Source organism: Adiantum capillus-veneris, chromosome 11, assembly GCF_014529385.1.
Source record: "Adiantum capillus-veneris isolate H3 chromosome 11, ASM1452938v2, whole genome shotgun sequence".
Taxonomy (NCBI): Eukaryota; Viridiplantae; Streptophyta; class Polypodiopsida; order Polypodiales; family Pteridaceae; genus Adiantum; species Adiantum capillus-veneris.
Genome location: NC_140941.1, coordinates 116,085,965 through 116,106,959, shown reverse-complemented (window position 1 = coordinate 116,106,959; position 20,995 = coordinate 116,085,965). Strand labels below are relative to the sequence as shown.

General features: G+C 41.4%; 1 protein-coding gene across 1 annotated transcript; it reads left to right on the top strand.

Annotated features, from left to right (window-relative positions):
- The first annotated feature begins 2,822 nt into the window (after positions 1 to 2,822).
- Positions 2,823 to 4,044, top strand: LOC147447883 (uncharacterized). The gene has a single exon (XM_086523781.1). The coding sequence runs from the start codon at positions 2,873 to 2,875 to the stop codon at positions 3,644 to 3,646; it is 774 nt and encodes a 257-aa protein (XP_086379907.1). The 5' UTR covers positions 2,823 to 2,872; the 3' UTR covers positions 3,647 to 4,044.
- The last annotated feature ends 16,951 nt before the right edge of the window (positions 4,045 to 20,995 follow it).

Below are 20,995 nucleotides of genomic sequence, written 5' to 3'. Positions count from 1 at the left end.
TGTAAACCTGGAGGTCTCAATGGGAAGTACTAAGTAAAACACTACAACATATACATATCTCTCTCTCTCTCTCTCTCTCTCTCTCTCTCTCTCTCTCTCTCTCTCAATCTCAAGTGTGGTAGATTGGTTATACCATTTCCCTCTTGAATAATAGGTCTTGAGTTCAGCTCTCCTTGTCGGCTAGATCTTTAAGGTCTCTTGGGATAGTTTCCTATGACGTTAAACCTCTCTTCTTCTCGGCTATGTGTGTGGGTGTGAGTGTGTGTGCTAATAAAAAGAGGAAAATGGTATAACCTTTCTATCACCCAAGTGTGGTAGATTGGTTATGCCATTTTCCTCTTGAATAACAGGTCTTGAGTTCAATTCTCCTTGTCGGCTAGATCTTTAAGGTCTCTTGGAATAGTTTCCTACGACGTTAAAACTCTCTTCTTCTTCTTCTTCTCAATGTGCACATGCATAGGCATAGCCTTCCAAGACTAGTCATCTCTCTCTCTCTCTCTCTCTCTCTCTCTCTCTCTCTCTCTCTCTCTCTCGCACACACACACACACATACAATCTGTGCCTAAGCAACCAAGAGTTAAAACGAGCTCCTCTCTCTCTCTCTCTCTCTCTCTCTCTCTCTCATACACACACACACACACACATAGGCACAACCTTCGTATGTTTCTTTCTCTGTCTCATACACACACACAACCTGCATCCAGGCAGCTAAGCCAAATCGACATGAGGCTTCTCTCTCTCTCTCTCTCTCTCTCTCTCTCTCTCTCTCTCTCTCCGCAAGCAACGAGGCTGTTGCAAGTCATTGGAGTTAAAAACAAAAGACACAGGACGACCCAACAACGAGGACAACTCAAAAGTTAGCAAAGGTGCAATATGTGCAATGGTTGGAGAATTCGACACATAGATGTCTTCTCTTTGCTCAAAATCTTTGAGCTGTATTCTATATAGTATAGAAGGGAATTTTGCATGTTTGTGAAATTGAATTTTCACGATTACTGATTAGAAGAGCTAGATGATACAATCAAAGGAGGGGGGAAATTGGAGAAAGAGGAAAGGCGTATAGCAACAAGGAATGTATAGTTATTAGAAAAGGGCAAAAGGAAGAGGAAGTGGGTACCAAGAATCATGGAGAAAGATAGGTAAAGAAGTGTAAGGATTCAAATAACTTGTTTCTATTAAGCATTTAGGTTGCCATAGGGAATCAAGTGCTCATAGGGAGAAACGCAAAATTTCATTATGGCATGGATAGAAAGTTCCACGTTAAAGTACATAAAAACCTCATTGCATTAACTAGTTATGATGAAGCACTTAGGTTGCCATAGGAAATGACGTCCACAACACAAAGTCTTTAGGGGTATTCAATAAAGTTGGGGAGATGAGATCAATGGTTGTAAGCCGAGCTGAGGAATCTCAAGGCGGATGGATGGACATAAAAGAGACATCGATCAACACGCGCAAGGTGAATCGAACCCATCACCTACTCGTTGGTAGGCTGTTGTCCTAACCCTGTATGCATAGCTTTTGAGGGCATCAAAGGCAAAACCCACCCTCATATGGTGAACAGAAAGGGGAAAAGTAAACTTGGTCAAAAAATGTAAACTCGGATAACATCCAATGGCGCACGTTATTTTTGAATTTCGAGCTCTACTTGCATGTCATCGATCCCACGGCTGAGAAAATGACGTGCTCATACCTTGTAAAGGAAAGTGATTAAGAAATGAAGATTTCCAATTATGACATGGATACAAAGTTCCACATTAAAGTAGCACTAAAAAACTTCATTGCATTAACTTTTACTTTGAGAAACGAGATTAAGCATAAACCATCCTTGGAACTAAATGGGTATTGTATTAAATGAAGTGGAGTGATGGGATCGAGCGCGCGAAAGTGGGACGGGATGCGATGCAGTATACCACACCTACAACACCTACAACAAGGCAAGGAGGGAGGGATACAACCCACCATGAGGCCTATAGAGGCATGATCATTGCCATCCTATCAAAGAGAAAGGTCTCTACCTTGAACTAGGTTGCACTGCACTAATTGTCGACGTATCTAACTTCTAGCCAATGTCGTAGTTGTGAAATGCTAACCAATGATCACCTCTGTATCCAAGTTCTAGCCAATGGTCGTAATTGTAACAAGTTGAAGGTGGTCGGTCACCCATTAATCAAAGGTCTGCCAATGGTCACCCCATGTATCCAAGTTATGCCAATGGTCATAGGTGTAGACTTCTTTTTTTAAAGACCTTAAAAATGCTACAACTCTTTAATTTCTTTTTCTTTATTATGAAAAACCACAATAGTTCTCACAAATTCTCACAATAGTTCCCACATTCTGACTTACCTCAACATCATGAGCTTATGTGAGGGAGGCACCACAAACCTAGGTAGGTACGATTGGGGGCAGGGACCGCCGGCCCGGTGGGGGGGCCGGCGGTCCCTTGCCCCCAATCGTACCTACCTAGGTATGCGGTGCCTCTCGGGCAGAAGCTCATGATGTTATGCATTGTATGAAAAACACTGAAAAAGGCTCCGTATTCTTACATGAGAAAATTTCAAAATCTTCTTGTGAATTAGATGGAATGCAGTAATCCTCCACTTTTGTGAAGAAGCATTTGAAAAAATATAATTGGGTGGGTAGGTGGTCACCTTAGAACCCCGTTACAGGCACAACGTCGTGGTCGATGAGCTTGAAGGCAAGCTCTTTTCTGCTTTTGCCAGGACGTAGGCACATGCGAGATGGGGCCTGCAGGCTGAGGCTGATGGGGTCACGACAAAGGAAGCCAGCGGGAGAGAGCTTATACTTAGCTGTGCATGATGAATTTACAGCACAGCGTGATTAAGCTAAGCTCTCGTACCCATTAGCAGCAATGGAGATCCGCGGCAATGGCGCGCATGCAGGGCTTTCTCCTCTGCTAAAGCTAGCTGTGGCTATAGTAGCGGCAGCTGTGCTTGTATCGGTGGCCGCGGCTGCTACATCTAGCGGCACTACCACACCGACCCTGAGCTGGTCGAGCGAGCTCTCCATCACCATAGATGCTGGTAACGGCAGCGCCATCGTAAAGGGGTCGGCGCTGTTGTCGCCGGATCACAAGTCGTGGGCGTTCGGCGTGGTGGTGGGAACGAACACGACCGAGGGTCTCATTCCGGTGGCATTCGGGATCTTCAAGGCGGTGGATACAACCAGTCCGGTGCCGACGTGGGAGTGGAAGCCGCTCAGCAGCTCGGAGATCGCATCGGCCACGGTCTCGTTCGAGCCGGGGGAGGAGTTGGTGCTGCTGGTGAAGTGGCGAAACAGCAGCAGCAGCGGTAGCACCGTGGCCTGGAGCAGCAACACTGGCGGCGAGGCACAGGCGGTGGCGCTCACCAACACCGGCCAGCTACTGCTGCTGGACGCCAACAATCAGACCATTTGGCAGCGTCCTGGCGAGGCCGCAGCAGCCCCGGGCCCCGCTTCGGCCTCCGCCCCTCTCTCGCCTTGCCCTGCCAACATCTGCCTTCTCCCGCCTCCCCCCTCCTCGTCCCCTCCCTCACCCCCCTCCCCCCGTAGCTCGACGCCCTCTCCCGCCCCGGGCGCTACCTCCCCCGCCCGTCTCTTGCTATTCCTACTAGTACTAATCGCTCCCCTTCTAGCTCTTGGGTAAAATGTGTTGAGTTCAAACCTTGTTCCATACATAGAAGGCCAAAATGTACGAAGATCTGCTGATATAAATAGCTTGTGCATGAGCCTTGGTACTTGGCATCCTCCCTCCCTACCTATACCTTGATACACATTTTGCACTAGTTCGCACATCAGCCTTGGTACTTGGCCTCGCCTTCCGACACATTTTGACCATTCTTTGTCCCCTACTCTCATTCTATTCAACTAGCAATAAGCATTCTCATAGCCCATACTTTTGTCAAATTCTTCTCAAAATAAGCACCTTCTTGTTCATAGTCTCGCCTTCTATTCAAAACTTCCACTCAAATTCAACAAGATGATGGGAACTCTATATTGTCCTTTATGAACCACATACTTATCATTTGCAAGCCTTTGAAATCATACTATGGCTTGCCTCGGTCATGAGGGGTGCATTTTTTGTCATTCACATGTCTGGTTCACAATACGAGGAGAACCATCCGCTCTACTTCAAGTAAGTTCCCCTTTTGCATTTTGCTACATTCTTTGCTAAAACTAGAACATCTTTCATAATGAGCAATTTTTGCAGCTAGTAGAATCTTTTTTTAAAAAATTAGAAATTATTAGCAAGAAAAAGGTCCTTTCTAATGGCTAAACTTTCTACTATCTTTAGACATGGGTAAGATGAACGGTTTTGATAAACTCCATCTCGTATAGCATTCGCCATTAAACTACCAGCTTTTCATAATGAGGAAAACATTGAAAATGGATTTTTAAAAAAAGGTGTCATCAAGAATTAAAATGGAGGTGCTATAACTCATCTTGATATTATGCTAATATATACTCTCCACTCACATTTGTGAGTACGGTTTTATTTTTAAAAAAAATCATCGAGAATTCGTTTGTTTTCTTTTATCCAAGCTTGAAAGGTTTCCTTCCTTTTTTTGAATTATATAAGCATGATCCAAGATCGAAGCCAACAAAGCCCTTATACTACTTGTGTGTGTGTGTGTGTGTGTGTGTGTGTGTGTGTGTGTGAGAGAGAGAGAGAGAGAGAGAGAGAGAGAGAGAGGATGCGTGTGGTTGAAGCACTACGTACTTCCAATCACTATAACTACGGTGTATGTTGTCATTATAGTTGCATGACCACTACACTACTTTGCGGGATCAATAAGCTGAATGTAGACATGAAATTGATGATGGATGTACACTTCAAGTTGTCATTATAGTTGCACGACTACTACATTACTTTGTGGGATTAATAAGTTGATTGTAGACATGAAATACGTGAAGCATATTGTAGCACATCTAGTTCATTAGTTTTAGAGGTTTATAAGTTGCATGTACACAAGAAATATGTGGAGATCATTGAGTGTGCATTGAATGTAGACATGAAATTAATGATGGATGTACACTTCAAGTTGTCATTATAGCTGCATAATTACTACACTACTTTGTGGGATTAATAAGTTGAATGTAGACATGAAATATGTGAAGCATATTGTAGCACATCTAGTTTACTAGTTTCAGAGGTTTATAAGCTGCATGTACATAAGAAATATGTGGAGAGCATTGAGTGTGCAATCTTGTTTTGAGCCTAGGGTGGATGCATGAATAGGTGGCTCAATTATCAGTTGGAAGGATGCTTTATCAGCTAGAAATTGAATGGGTCTAAGAATGATTTGAGGGCGTCTAATTAATGTTATTTGAAAATTCAATATTTCAAATGTTAAGTGGGGTACACGACTGCCAACATTGATGATGTACTGTGCAAAGATTTTAGAGGATCTCCACTCTGTGTGTGTGTGTGTGTGTGTGTGTGTGTGTGTGTTTTGTACAATCATCTATTTCTACTTGTCAAGCTCAATTTGGTGCGTCACCCTGTTTTTTTGTATCGTGTTGTTTTTGCCTTTTTATCTGTTCTTGCATATCTCTATTTTTGCTTGTCATTGGTAGCAATGTCGTCTACACCACAACATAGCCCATGTTTTTTTGTATCGTGTTGTTTTTGCCTTTTTATCTGTTCTTGCATATCTCTATTTTTGCTTGTCATTGGTAGCAATGTCGTCTACACCACGACATAGCCCCTATTTTTTTGTATTGTGTTGTTTTTGCCTTTTTATCTGTTCTTGCATATCTCTATTTTTGCTTGTCATTGGTAGCAATGTCGTCTACACCACGACATAGCCCATGGTGGAAGGCTATATATATTCCTTTGTAAATGTTCACTAGGTCCAAAGCATCAGAAGGCATCTCACATGATTGTGTCCCTAGGAAGATGCCCAAGAAGAAAACACACCAATCACAAATTTACATTCCTTTGTAAATGTTCACTAGGTCCAAAGCATCAGAAGGCATCTCACATGATTGTGTCCCTAGGAAGATGCCCAAGAAGAAAACACACCAATCACACAGTTTGCTCATCTACTAAAGGACTTAAATGAGCCATTGAAGCACTTCTGCTAGATGAAAAAAGGACTTTTATAGGGAGTACGACCTCTTCAACAAAGAAAAGGATGGGAAAAGGCTCACAGAAGCCGATGTGTCTACTTAAGATTGCTAGGTAAAAGTTTTAAGCAAGCTTGCCATGTAGAACAGGATGGCTCCCTTCAAAATAATGAAGCCAGAGCATTACCTGTTACCATATACATGTGGTAGTGATGTGTGTGAACACACTAGGACCGCCGGGGCATTTTTTCCCTCTTTAGGAGGTTTTTTCCCCCGTGCATTGTATATACGCCCATCACTCTAGGGCTATCTATCTTTCCATTGCGCACTAAGTAACACGCTCTCTATTGTGTACCTTGAGCTTCCTTCGTTCTTCTCCAAGCTGTGTGTGTTTCTCTGCAACCCTAATTCCAACAATTGGTATCAGAGCAGGTCACGTCCTCTCGGGCTTAGTCGCCAGCTGCTCCAGCACACGCCTGCTCACTTTCTCCGATTTCAGTGAGCTTTGGCGAGCGTTCGCAGGTCGACAAATATTTTGGGTGAGCTCAAAGAGCTCGGTCTGCTCAGAATTTTGATTTGGGCTCATTTCGGCCTCCGTTTCCACTACGGGCAGTACTGCACAGGCTATTTCGTCATTTTGTGCAGATTTTCTGTCAGTGCCGTTTTCTGCATAACAGGTGCCTTATAGTCTTCTACGGTTTGTGCTATATAGCACAAGTTGTTCCCGCTCCATTTCTCCTATTTTCGGGCAGTTTTCACATCAGGTGCAGCATTTACCATGGCTGACAACAACAACACAGATGTGTTCAAGATGTTTGCTGCTGAGGACAGGTTGGATGGGGACAACTACCCTATGTGGGCTTATATGATGCAACACGTTCTTGTGTCAAAAGGTGTCTGGAACATTGTGCAGGGCATTGATGTACGTCCTGGTTCTGAAGATGTAGGCGATATTGAGGATGTTGCAGGTCTTGCTGCAAGGATTGCAGCTGTTAGAGTTGTTTTGCCTACAGCAGAACAAGCTCGTTGGGATGTTAAGGATGCGCAGGCTCATGCATTGATTGCGTTGTCTGTGAAGCGCACCATTATTCCTCACATCCGTTCAGCAAAATCTGCAAAACAGGCTTGGGATATTCTAGCAGGTCTTTATGCAAGCCGCAATGAGGCTAAAATTGCTTTGCTGCGTAAAGAGCTAGAGTCGAAGATTATGCATGAGGAGGATGATATGGACACTTTCCTTGCTAGTGTCAAGGATATCAATGAGCAACTCATTTCTGCAGGTGAAGTCATTTCTGACAGTTCCCTTGTGCAGACTGTTCTTGATGCCTTACCAGATTCCTACCAGACTTTTGCTAGTACTTGGAGACTGATGACCCAAGGAAATCCTGAAGTTGTCAAGTTTGATGCATTATGCACATTGCTGTTGCAAGAGTCACTTTCTAGAAAAAACAGGACTAGGCAGCGTGCAGTTGAACAGGCTTTTATTGCTTCTCAAAGAAAGGGTGGTAACAGTAATGCAGCCACTTCTTATGGTTCTGCTGCGAGTGGCAAAAATTCTGTTCCTAATGCTTCTGCTGGCAGCACTTCGTCTGGAAATTCTGGTGATAAGGGCAAAAAGAAGATGCGTTGCCATTATTGTAAAGCCAATGATCACTTGATCAAGTCGTGTCCTAAGTTGAAGGCCAAAGAGGCTAAGAAGAAAGAGGGTGGTTCCACTGCAAATGCTGGTTCCACTACAAATGCAGCCATTGTTGAGTCTTCTGTGAAAGGAGATTGTGATGCTGATGTTGATGCAGAATGGGCTTTTAGCGCAGAGTGCACTTACAATCCTGCTGTCCATGATGCATGCTTGTCAGTTGCTGCAGATTCACATGTGTGGTATTTCGACAGTGGTGCTACAAAGCACATTACCTCACATCGTGAATTGTTTACCTCTCTCGAGTCTGTCCCTCATGGGAATTCAGTCACTTGTGCCAACAATGCCTCTTATCCAGTTCAGGGAGTTGGAAAGATTGTGCTCACTGCTGCTAATGGCAGTTCCTTCACACTTGTTGATGCACTTTATGTACCTGGGATCAAGAAGAATCTATTGTCTGTATCCGCACTTGCTAGACTTGGACTTGTAGTCAAATTTGTGGATGATAGATGTACAGTTCATGATCTCAGTTTTGGTGATGAAATTGTTGCATCTGGGCTTTTGTGCCGTGGGCTGTATAAGCTCACTTTGTATGACAAGTGTGGACAAAATTTTGCAAATGCTGTTGCAGATTCAAGGGCTATTTCAGATGCAAAACTTTGGCATGCACGTTTTGGTCATCTGAATTTTGCCAGTTTGCTGCGTTTGCAGAAATCTGATATGGTTGCTTCTTTGCCGCCTCTTGAAGCACCTATCAAACATGTTTGTGAAGGCTGTATTCTGGGTAAAATGCAGCGTTCTAAGTTTCCAAAGGATGGTTCAGTTAGGGCTACATGCAGGTTGCAGCTTGTGCATAGTGACGTTTGTGGGCCCATGCAAACTCCGTCCTTGGGCAATTACCTGTACTTCGTGACTTTCATTGATGATTACTCCAGGCATGCGTGGGTATTTCCGCTTAAAGCGAAGTCCGAAGTTTTTATGTGCTTCAAACAATTTTTGGCTATGGCTGAAAATGTCTCAAAATGTACTATGGGCACCCTCCGTTCCGATCGAGGGGGGGAGTATATGTCTCATGAATTTAATGCATTTCTGGCTAGTCGTGGGATAAAACACCAATGTACAGTGCCTTATACACCTCAGCAAAATGGTGTTGCTGAGAGGAAAAACAGGTCACTAACGGAAATGGCACGATGTATGGTCAAAAGTCAAGCTTTGCCGCATTCTTTTTGGCTTGAGGCCATCATGTGTGCCACTTATGTACTTAACAGGTGTCCTACGAAAGCTTTGCAGTCTATTACTCCATATGAAGCATGGCATGATAGAAAACCTTCTATTGAGCACATGCGTGTTTTTGGCTGTTTGGCATATGCTTTGGTGCCACAAGTGCAGCGCAGAAAATTGGATGATAAGGCTGTCAAATGTATTTTTGTTGGTTATAGTGCTGAAAGCAAAGGTTACAGGTTGTATCATCCGCAAACAAAACGTATTTTGGTTTCACGGGATGTAGTGTTTGTGGAAGATTCTGTTCAACCCTTGCTGTCATGTACTAGAGACAGTAATGTAAGCTCACAGGACATTTATGACACTTTGTTGCCTCTTTTCAGTGGTGGAAATACGAATGTAAGTTCCAATGAGGCAAATGTACAGCCTATGGGGGTTTCTGAAAATGTTTTAGAACAGCCTATTACTGATGCAGATGTACATGATGTACTTGATGAGGAAAGGGCTGAAAATGAGCAGGCTAGAGGTATGCCAAAATGGCTGGTGCACACTTTGCGTGACAGTAAATTGGATGCACCTTTATCTAGTCGTACTCGTTCGGGCTCTCGCCATGCATCTTATGCATCAGATTGTTATGCTTTGGCTGTGTCTAGTTTACATGATGTTAAGGAGCCTCTGTCTTTTGATGAAGCACAGAATTCAGAAAATTGGATTGCTGCCATGAAATCAGAATATGATGCACTTATAGAGAATGACACATGGACTTTATGTGAATTGCCTCCTGGCAAAAAGGCCATTGGTACGAAGTGGGTTTACAAGTTGAAACGCAAGCCGGATGGTGAGATCGATCGCCATAAGGCTCGACTTGTTGCAAAGGGTTATGCACAACAAAAAGGCATAGATTATGAAGAGACTTTTGCTCCCACTTGTCGTATGACTACTGTGCGTTTTCTATGTGCATTGGCAGCTCATTTTGGTTGGGATGTACATCAATCAGACATTGTTACTGCTTTCTTGAATGGTGACATATTTGAGGAAGTTTATGTAACGCAGCCTCGCGGTTTTGTCATAAAAGGACAAGAGGACAAAGTGTGCAAATGTAAGAAGGCTTTGTATGGGTTGAAGCAATCTCCTCGTGCTTGGTATGAGAAAGCTGACACTCATTTGGTTAAACGAGGCTTTCGTAACAGTCCAACAGAAAGCACATTGTATGTAAAGCGTGAGGATGATGTATTTCTCATTGTGGTTCTTTATGTTGATGATTTGCTGATCACTGGACCAAATGAGAGACATATTGCTGAATTTAAGGCTGATTTGAATGCTACTTTCAAGATGAAAGATTTGGGGCTGTTGCATCATTACTTGGGTATACAGTTTAAGCAGTGTGATGGTGGTATTGCCTTGTGTCAGAAAAGTTACATAGAGACATTGCTATGTAAGTTTGGACTTGAGGATTGCAAACCTATTGCCACTCCCATGGAAACAGGTTTGAAGTTGAGTCTACATGATGCTGGCGATCCTGCTGATGTCACTCTTTACCAAACTGTTGTTGGCTGCCTCATTTATGTATGCAACACGAGGCCAGATATTCAGTTTGCAGTCTCGCAGGTCAGCAGATTTATGCATAGCCCAGGGTCTAAGCATTGGCAGGCTGTCAAGAGGATTTTCCGCTACCTTAGTGGCACTTTACATCTTGGCTTGTTTTATCCCAAGGGGGGATCATTGCCGCCAGACTTACATGCTTTTTCGGACTCAGATTGGGCTGGTTGTTTTGACACGCGAGTGTCCACAAGTGGTTTTTGTTTCATGCTTGGCAGTTCATGTATATCATGGTTGAGCAAGAAGCAACCTACTGTGGCCACTTCGAGTTGTGAGGCTGAGTACAGGGCAGTCTTCACAGCTACGGTTGAGTGTGTATGGCTCAGACGCCTTATGGCTGACTTGGGTGTTGGACAGGACACTGCCAACACTATCTACACTGACAGTCAGAGCGCATTGGCAGTTGCGAGGAACCCAGTTTTTCATGCTCGCACAAAGCACATTGAGGTGCATTACCACTATGTCAGGGAGAGGCTCTCAGCAGGAGAGATCAGCTTGGCTTATGTGCCAACACAGGACAACCTTGCAGATCTTTTCACAAAGGCATTGTCTCGTGAGAAGCTTGAAGCTTTCCGCAAAGCTTTGGGCTTACTCCCCTTTGTGGACTGATCCTGTCCTCAGGGCATGGCACTTCCCTTTACTCATGTGCCAGCTCTCGTTCACCGCATCACTCCAGGGGGGATTTGTTACCATATACATGTGGTAGTGATGTGTGTGAACACACTAGGACCGCCGGGGCATTTTTTCCCTCTTTAGGAGGTTTTTTCCCCCGTGCATTGTATATACGCCCATCACTCTAGGGCTATCTATCTTTCCATTGCGCACTAAGTAACACGCTCTCTATTGTGTACCTTGAGCTTCCTTCGTTCTTCTCCAAGCTGTGTGTGTTTCTCTGCAACCCTAATTCCAACATTACCAACATGTCTATCAGTTGTACACGTAAGTGTATCGAGCCAAACCTGTGAATTATTACAAGTTTTGGCTCCCTAACTTGGTTAAATCTCATTGCTTGAACTCTATCTTGAATTTTTCATTGTGCAAAAACTCTTGAAAATCTCCAGTCCTCCACAATATTGAAACCAAGGTTTTAAATTCCTCAATTGTGTCTGCACCACCTACTTTGACACATTTAGTTGATTATATGTGGAAATTGTGAAGCTATTTGAGATATTGAATGCTTATGACTCATTAATTTTTTCAAATTATCCATCAAAGTTGTACGGGGTCCAGTTGACGAGTATAGTTCTTAATCATGATAGCTTCTAAAATGCAAGGTTATATTTTTAAAAGACCCTCTAGCTAGAATATTTAATCATATCAAGAGGTTTTCTTAAATACATTTTGTGATGCACACAACATTTAATCTAAATTTGTTAAAAAGGACACTGAAAGTGTCCTGTTTTGGTACCAAACTAGTGTTAAGTTTTCACACGGCTATGTATTATACAATGTGCTCATATTGGTAGTTGCTTGAGTAAAGTTTGCCGAGGGGGTTGTTAAGGCTGTGACCAATGAAAGTCACTTAGAGCGTAAGATCAAAGGTTGGAAATCATAGAGTACGTGGGTAAGCCTTCGAAGGCATGCCAATGGCCTTTGTCATTGTGCAAGAATAGAGTACCAATGACAATGTTGCTGCTACTATGGTGGCAAGGTTATCAAGTGCATGCAAAGTCTACTTGCTAAAGACATAAATGAATACGAACAATATATTGAATACTAATTGGAAGGCCAAAGAATTAACATATAATTGTTTTGCAAATGTGCACCAGGCAGAGGGTACCCTTGATGCCATCTACATGCATCTCCAAGATGATGCTATGCCTAAAGGATCTGTTGAAATCGTATAGGCAATTGTTGACTATGCACAAATTGCCTCACAAAATTCCTAGGTAAGAGCTGGCTAGATGCACAAGTCTTGAGGCCAATGCATGGGGTAGGATCAAATTGGTACTACATACCAATCTTTCAATTAAAGGGCATACTACAATCATGCTTAATGTATGCAATGTATGTGGTGTAAAAATTCACAAGCACTACAATGTGTACCATATTGTAGTGCTAACTTGCACACATGGCTACCATGCATTCTGCTATGTGCACCTGTCCTATGAAGGAAAGTGTCTTGTCAAAGATTGTCCTAGCATCATTCCAACAGAGGAATAGCGCTTGGTACAGAGGACCCCCCTACCACTTCAAAAACATTGAGATGTTTCTTTCTCAAAGAGAAGCTGCTTTAAATTCCATTCTAGGGCCACAACTACATATATCCCTTCGCAAACCAACTTTGTCATTGTTGAAAAGCCTTGTTTTGAAGTACGTAAAACTTTTGTGGAGGATGAAACATTCTAAGAGGAATAGAGCTTTGAAGAGACTAAAGAAATGAAAGAAACGGTTAACTTGAAATCTCCCAAGGAGGACGTCAAAACAATGAAGAGGAGGGGTTCTTGGGGATATCACTTCTAGAAAATGTATTGTATCATGTGAGCTTGGTAGAGGGGCATTATTCTCTTGAAACTTAAAGAAAAATATTTATAGAAGAGATCTTCGTTTATAATCCCCAAAAAAGTACAGATTTGAAGGAAAAAGGTCCTTAAAATTCCTTAAAAAGCTCAGAGGTAAGTAGCTTTAAAGTAGGTCATTGAATGCATGCAATACAATAGTATACATAGAGTGATCTCCCCAAGAGGACTGCACACTCTACAAAAAGTAAGTCCACATCTAGCCTCTCTATGTGTACTGGTTTATAGCGGTATTATACCGCCATAATGTCCATATAATTCAAGTAAAATACCAAAGATAAAATGTATTCTAACAAGATTGAGAGTGGTGAAATACCAATTGAAGTATCTATCAGCGGTATAATTGGTAAGCCAGTCTTTATTTTGCAGTAAAGTTTTTGTAGCCTTTTAGGTTATTTTTAGTTTTTGGTAATGAAAAAAGGGATATGTACCTCTTCAAATTAGGATACGTGGTTATCATTGGCATTGTAACGTTGTGACGGGCATGAAAGGAAGAAGGAGAAGAGGTTCTACCCCTATGTAATGGTGTTCATGCTGTTTTTTCTATTTTCAAAATTCAATTGCAATGTAGGTTCCTGAATGATTTCGAATTCTGTTTCTTTACTGTTAGTCATCTGAACAGATTAATGACATGAATGCTCTTGAGTCTTGATTATGTGGTGTTTGTGAGTTGCCATAAGCTCTAATAACACTTGGCGATCCTGCTGATTGTGGAAAGAATTTAGTAGGTCGATTGGGCAGTGGGACTGATTGGGCTAATGGAGACTGAACCTGAGGAGTTCCTGAAAGATTTCTCTAATTGGTTTACTGAGGAGGAGGAAATTGAATATTATAACAAAGCTGTTTTGGATACTTACTTTGACTCGTTACCTGATGACATAAGTCTCAACATTACATTGAGGATTCATCAGTACAGAGTCAACATGGTTCCATTTTTGGTACCTGCAATGCTCCTGAATTCCTGTCATTTTAGTGTAAAAGTCAAGGCATTCAATATATGAGGTTTGAAAGAAGAATTAGAATAGGAAGGAGAGATGTATGAGTGACTTAGGGGAACAACCACCAAGCATTAATTATGGCACCATATTTCAAAGGAGAAGATGGGATTCTTGGTTGGAATCTCAAATTTAGCGATCATGTGGTAGTTCAGGAGATGATATTCCTGAAGTAGGGGTGATTACAGGCTTGCCACCAATTACTCAAAGGACAGATTCACAAGATTTCACCACTTCAAGCGGTGACCAGGAATAGGACGAAAGGGAGAGTTCTTTACCTAAGCAAATAGAGAAGGAAAGAACCCCAGAAGCTCCTAAAAAGTTTATCCATCAAATGGTTGGAGTTCAGGCAGTCCATCAGTTTTTCAGAGTAAGAAGACTAAGGTTTTAGGTACCCCCACTTCCGCTACCACCATTAATTTTTAATCCCTTGGGAGGCCAAACACCACCCCACCCAGCAATAATGGCTCAACCACCACCCAACCCTAGAGTAGGGGTAGCAAAATTCAGTGGGAAAGATTCTTAGGATGCTGATAGCCATGTGGGATAGTTTGAGCGATAATTTGAAGACAAGATTTTTGGCAAGATTCATGGTAGAAAAACCCCTGAAGATGTCCTAAAGAAAATTAGGAGAATCAAGTAAAAGGACTTATTGGTGGAAGATTGTGTACAACAGTTCAAAAACCTGATGAATAGATTGCAACCAAATCAAAGACCATACTGAGAGAAATTTGGTGATTATTTTTGTAAAGGTTTTAGGAAGCAACTAAAGAGTCATGTTGTAGGGCATGCACCTCTCACCCAACCATAGGATTTTGACAATTTAGTAGATGCAGCAATGAGAGGCTGAAAGAAGGTATGTGACGAGTGAGAAGAAGAACGGTAAGAAGAAGAAATTCAATCAAACTCAAAAGAAGAGGACTCAAATTCAGAAGAAGATGAGGATTCAGATTTAGATTCAGATCAAGAATAAGACACTGATGAGGATGAGAAGGACACTTGGAGTGCAAAGAAGAAAAAGAGATCAAAGAAGAATCAGAATGCTAAATCAAGGAAGAAAACGGGCAAAGGAAAGAAGAAAAATGGCATACCAAATTTTGATGATGCTACCAGTATCAACAAACTAATTTTGGAGAAGGTGAAGGAGATCCAACATTCACCATTTGCAAATTCTTCAAAACAACCATTTTTCCAGGTATGTCAAAGGCCTGGACATGATTATGAAAATTGTTATTACAACCCTAATTTTAGGGGAAGAAGAACCATACATATTCTTGCAAAGATGGAATCATGGGCAAATGTGGTGGCACCACAACCTTTCAAGAGAAGATTTCAAAATTCTGCTCAACTAGGGCCATTTCAGCAAGGAAATTGGTAAAATGTGCAAAGATATCAACAACCAAATAATCCAATGCAACCATGTACTTATTGTGGCACCTTGGGACATTTACATTTTTTTGTAAATGTACCTAATTATAAATCCCTTATTTTGTTCGCACATGCTATCTTACATATTTCCTAGTGGACACCCCAAGGGTAGGGACCTGCATGCGAGCTTTGGTTCAAGCAGAGGAATGAGAGGGGAATTCCAATTGTGAACTACACTCGTACAAATGCAAGATGTATCTCTCCTCCCTTACCCTTACCACCTTTCGACTTGTTGGCCTTTGCACCCTTGCCCTCATTTCCCATTGAGACTTTACTGTGGTAGCAATAAATGCATGGAAAGAGGGTCATTGCACCTTGCGTGCACCCTAATATACACTTGAGTGTTTCTCAAGTCTCCTGCCAAATGCCACTCAACTTGGAACGTTCCAAGACCTGAAACATGCAATCTTTGTCCTTCTTGCTGTTTGACATCAACTATTTTTGTGTGATCGAAATACCGTTTCAATGTCTCATGTGGGAGATGAAAATATGCCCGCCACCAAATACTTTTCTCTGATTGAACACCTAAACAAGTGTTTCCCTTCTCATTGGCATTTAGCTCCACATCAACACCCACCAAGGCCCTACTCATCAACGTAACACTGACCCTTTCGAGCCGTTGACCTTTAACAACTTGGCATTCATCAAGCTTCATAACAAATATCACCTTCCCATCGCACTCTTCTTGTGTCAACCCATAAAATCTTATCATTGACTCTTGGAGCTTCAAAAAGTCAACATACACATTGTTGAACTCGTTGTAGCAGAAGAATTTGTTGTCTTCTAATGGCATGTCATCCTCCACATACTGAAATCCGCCCAACAAGCTTGCAACATCATTATTGCGCACTTTTTTGCAACACTGACACTGTAAGGAGTTGGCAGGAACCGAAACAAACCTTTTGTCCGGTGACCGAGTGTGACACTTCTATACAAAGCTTCATAGGCCTTGAAACTTACTCCTGCGCTGTCACACATCTCCATCATCTCTTGAGGCAACACAATGCTCTTTAGCTCACTGAAATACTTCTGCCACAGAACATTAGCAATGCTAGTGTTGGATGGATCATCTAGTAGATCAACGAACTCCTTTGGGTTGATGATATGCTACAGCATAGCACATCCGGTTGTTTGAGCATCGGGATCAATTCCCATCATCATTCAAGCCAAGTTTCTGCATATTGAATCACCATTACAACAACCTGCAAAACATGTAGAAAATCAGAATCTTGCATCAGTATTCTTATCAAGTTTGACGGACACGTTTCTTTCGAGCTCCACCACTTGATGATAGCAAGGACATCGCTTGTCTCTTGCGCTTATGAATGTGGTAGACGAGGGGAATGTGTGTGAGATGATCGATTCGCCAACAGATATTTCGTGAAATGTGTTGTAGTTGAACATAATTTTCTAGTTGGCTCACATTTTAGAGAGAGAATACAGTGAGAGAATATGTAAAATCTGCTTTTTTGGTAGGGGGCTGAAAAGTGCTTCTTTTAATGAGAACTGAGTGAGAAGAGTGTTTTATATGTTAGAGAGAGAGGAGAGAGATGGGAAAAAGGCATTTTAAAATGTAGTTACCCACCTCTCTTTTGTGTTAAAATAGCCTATTTTCAAATACAAATATACAAATGGTATTTTTAAAAATCTCAGCATAGGCCTTTTTGCCCTCTCTTTTAGGCTTGGTCAAACTTGGCTTAAGCTTTAAGCATTTCCTTAAACTGCCAAATAAAGAGGCCCTCCTATACCCCATTCCCTTCCTAATGAATTTACAGTAGTACTCCCCCATGGATAGTTGTTTTAAAGAAAAGAACTCATTTATCCTAGGATACCCAAGTCCTTACAATGCTACTTCCACCATATCTTCACATCACGAGCAAGGTGAAACATTCAAGCACAGTTTGATTTTTGGGTTGGGTCCCTGGAGCTTAAAAATAGTCTTCCATAGCCTCAATCCAATCTTTTGCATCGTGCTGAATATGGGCTTCCTCACCTTTGAATATGGGAGGTTGGGCTTGTTTTAGGAGAAGTTTTTTCTCTTGTACGGTAGTGTACAAGGCAATGGATGGTACATTTGCAATAATATACTTATCAATGGTGTGATTAAGACTAAATACCATATCAAGATATTTTTAAACTTTAATAGCTCAAAACAAAACTCAAGATGCAATTAATTTCATTCAATTCAAGATGCCATAACTTAATTTACTTCAAGATATATACAAAAGTTGGCATTTCATTGAGAAGCTGAACATCACTTTCATCTTTTAGAGTATTCACAAAGGTTGGATTTGCTAGAAGCTAGATAATTCTTTGAGCTAGATTCCTAGGGATATATTGGTATGAACGATAAGTGTTTGTAGTTAAGTTCTTACAATCCACTATTTCAGTCGAGTAGTACCTCTTGTATACATCATTAAGAGGCTCATAAAATACAAGGCTCTTGTTTTCAGGGGAAATGTCAAGAACAAAAATGGGTTTGATCTTGTAGGTGGGAATCACCTTCACACCTTAGTAAAGACCCATTCTTTCAAGGTCATCTCAACGCCATGTAGTCATCTCTAACAATAACAAGGAAGTAATAAAGTTGGATAACTTGCATCTCTTCTCCCCACCAAAGCTTCTTTAGAGTAGAGAGAGGAAAGACATCCTAGCGTTTTTACATTATGTAGAAGATGCCACCATCGCATTCCCATCCAAGTTCCCATTCCCTTTGGATTCTTGTTGATGGAGGAGAGAGAGCCCCAAAATTGGGCCATAATGTTGCAACGAAAAGTAAAGTTTGAAGAGCAATAAGCCTCCAAAATACATTAACTCAAAAGTCTTGAACTTGTGAAACTCAGTGACGACATCTTGCTAAAATATTGATGCTAGTAAGTTCTTGGACTTGAGCTTCCAATTTTCGAGTTCCAGTTTCCTAACCTAGGCTCTGATATTACTTGTGAGGTCCTCACCCCTCACCGTAACCACTCAGCAACAAGAGGGTACCTAACAGGTCACTAGGCCCTAATCGATGAAAAAAAAAGCATAGTCAAGAGAGATTCAATTCCAATGGACAGGCTCTCATCACAAGGTAACTCGAGTCTAAGCCATTAGATTGGTTTCCTAGCCCTATCTCACAGGGAAAGCATGAACTGGCACGAACATCTAAACATTCCAAGATCTCATCTTCCAAAAGCAAAAAACTCAAATCCCTTTTTCCCCGTAGCTTTCAGAGGCACAAACATTTGAGACTTTCTCTGCTCTTAGTGCAATGAGGTTCTAATTTTTCTTTTACTGAACAAAAGGGAGTTGAGAGTTTCTTGACTAATTGAGATCATCCATCCATAAACGTGACAACCTGAGCTAGTCCCCACTTTCCACCCCCACACTCACACTTTAATCTTGTTTCCTAATTATTGCCACATTGTTGTTCATAACACAAAGTTCCTTTCTTATATTTTTTGTCACACGTTTCTTAAAATAGCCCTTCAAACATTATCAAATTGGCACAAAAACATTCTTTCCTAGAAGAAAAACAACATACAATCACGAAAACATACCAACCCCAAGAGTTCACTCCTCTCGGCAAGAGTTTATTACCCTCGGTGTCTTTCCATTTCCATACAACTAACTTGTCTTGAAATTTGGACACAAACCCGCAAGACTGTCTTTCAATTTGGGCACAAACCCACAAGATTGTCCTACAATCTGGGCACAAACCCACAAGAACTATCTTGCAATCTAGGCACAAACTTGCAAGATATGTGCACCCATATGTACTACTTTAGCATTCACTCCACTAAGACCTCCTCCATGGATATCAAAGGGAGTTTTGACTATATAATTATAGGACTTTGAATGAAGAAGGTTCGAGATTTTTCCTTCTAGGGGAAAAGATCTTTCCTATGATCAAACATTCTATTTTTCAAACAATCCTTTCCTACAGAAAAAAATTATGAATACATATGCTATAGTTTGCAATGGATTTACTCCCATTTAAGATTTTTTTCCCCTTTTCCTTTCCTACTGTATCCTCTTGCAATGCATGCAATACTCAATAAATTTATTCTAACCTTATCTATTGCAAGACCAATGCCTAGCGAGTTCGATGGCACATCTTTCGTTGCAATTATTTTTCCCTTATCAATTTTCTGACTAGTGCAAACCTCATCAAAGTGAGTCTCGCTAACACAAGTCCTTTTTCGGGCCATCTTCACCACTACTTAGTTAAGTTGAACATATGGAACACTAATTTGACAAAAACCATTTGGACCATAAGGATATGGCAATGATAATTACACCAACTTACACTTCCCTTCCAATAATTCAAATTTACGACAAGTTAAAAGGTGTTTATGTAAAGCCTAAAAGACATTCATGTCAATACACCTCGTTGATGCAAACTACACTAATCCCATGCTTAGCTTACTATCATTTTCTTGCAAGCACTTCGATCCCTTTTTGTTGAACCACGAATGTGAACGAGATTAGCTTATTCTGTAAGAATAATGTGACGAGAATTTGAATATATGATCATGCATAAGAGGTTGTGAAATTGAGTGATGAATCCATCAATACTTCATAGAGTGGAATGAAGAGAAATTATCATAGTATAGGTATAATATGAGCTGATTCCAGCTGGATTTAAATAAATAACAATAGGATAGTATAGCAACAGTTGGAAAGGATTCCAAATAAAGAAGAGATGAGAGATGGTAGCATAATTAAGCATGGAAAAAAAAAAGCTTCCGTTAGCAATTGTGCTTTGGAGTTATTGATCTCTCAAAGCTTTGAAGATGTAATCTCCAAGGTTATTAGCGATAGAAGCAGAGTGTTCTTCTCCTAGGAATGTGTCCAAAATGATTGGGAGAAGGGTCCTTTTTATAGATTCTAGCAAGTTGGGGTTGTGCTTAAGCTTCCCCCTTGCTTCTAAGGTAGACCCTAGATTCCATGGGTGCCCCCTATTGCTATTCTAAGACATACAGGTGTCCTAGACTCACTTGCTTGCCAAGAAAGGTCAAAAGTGTCCATCCCTTAAGCCTTCCATGCCAACTTTGGGTGCTACACCTCATGTAACCCCAAGCTTAGAGTCATTCTTTCCCAAACAGATAGATCCATGGCTATGGCTCATCCATTAGGAGAATGTTGGACTCACTTTTGGGCCTTTCAGTTCTAGAGAGAGAGTGGCGCTCGACCAATGAGGAAGAGACTAACGTTACGTTGAAAATCGACATTTTGGAGTCAAGATCTTTTTAAAAAAAGGGAGGAAATTTTATTTTGGTTCATCAAATTGCACAATTTCACGCTTTCAAGGCATAAATGCCGTAAGTCGTACTAACTATGTACCGAGGAATTTCATAACTTTCATTGAAGACTCTATCTAGTACTTTGTTCCCGCCCAAATATGACTTTGAGTAGCTCTACTTCCCTCTCAAAACTTCTTCCCTTTTTTATATTTGCGCTAACCTTTCTGTGTATTCATTCTACTACACACCATGTCTATTTCTCGAAGGCCTAATACTACCATTGACTCTATTAGCTTTTTT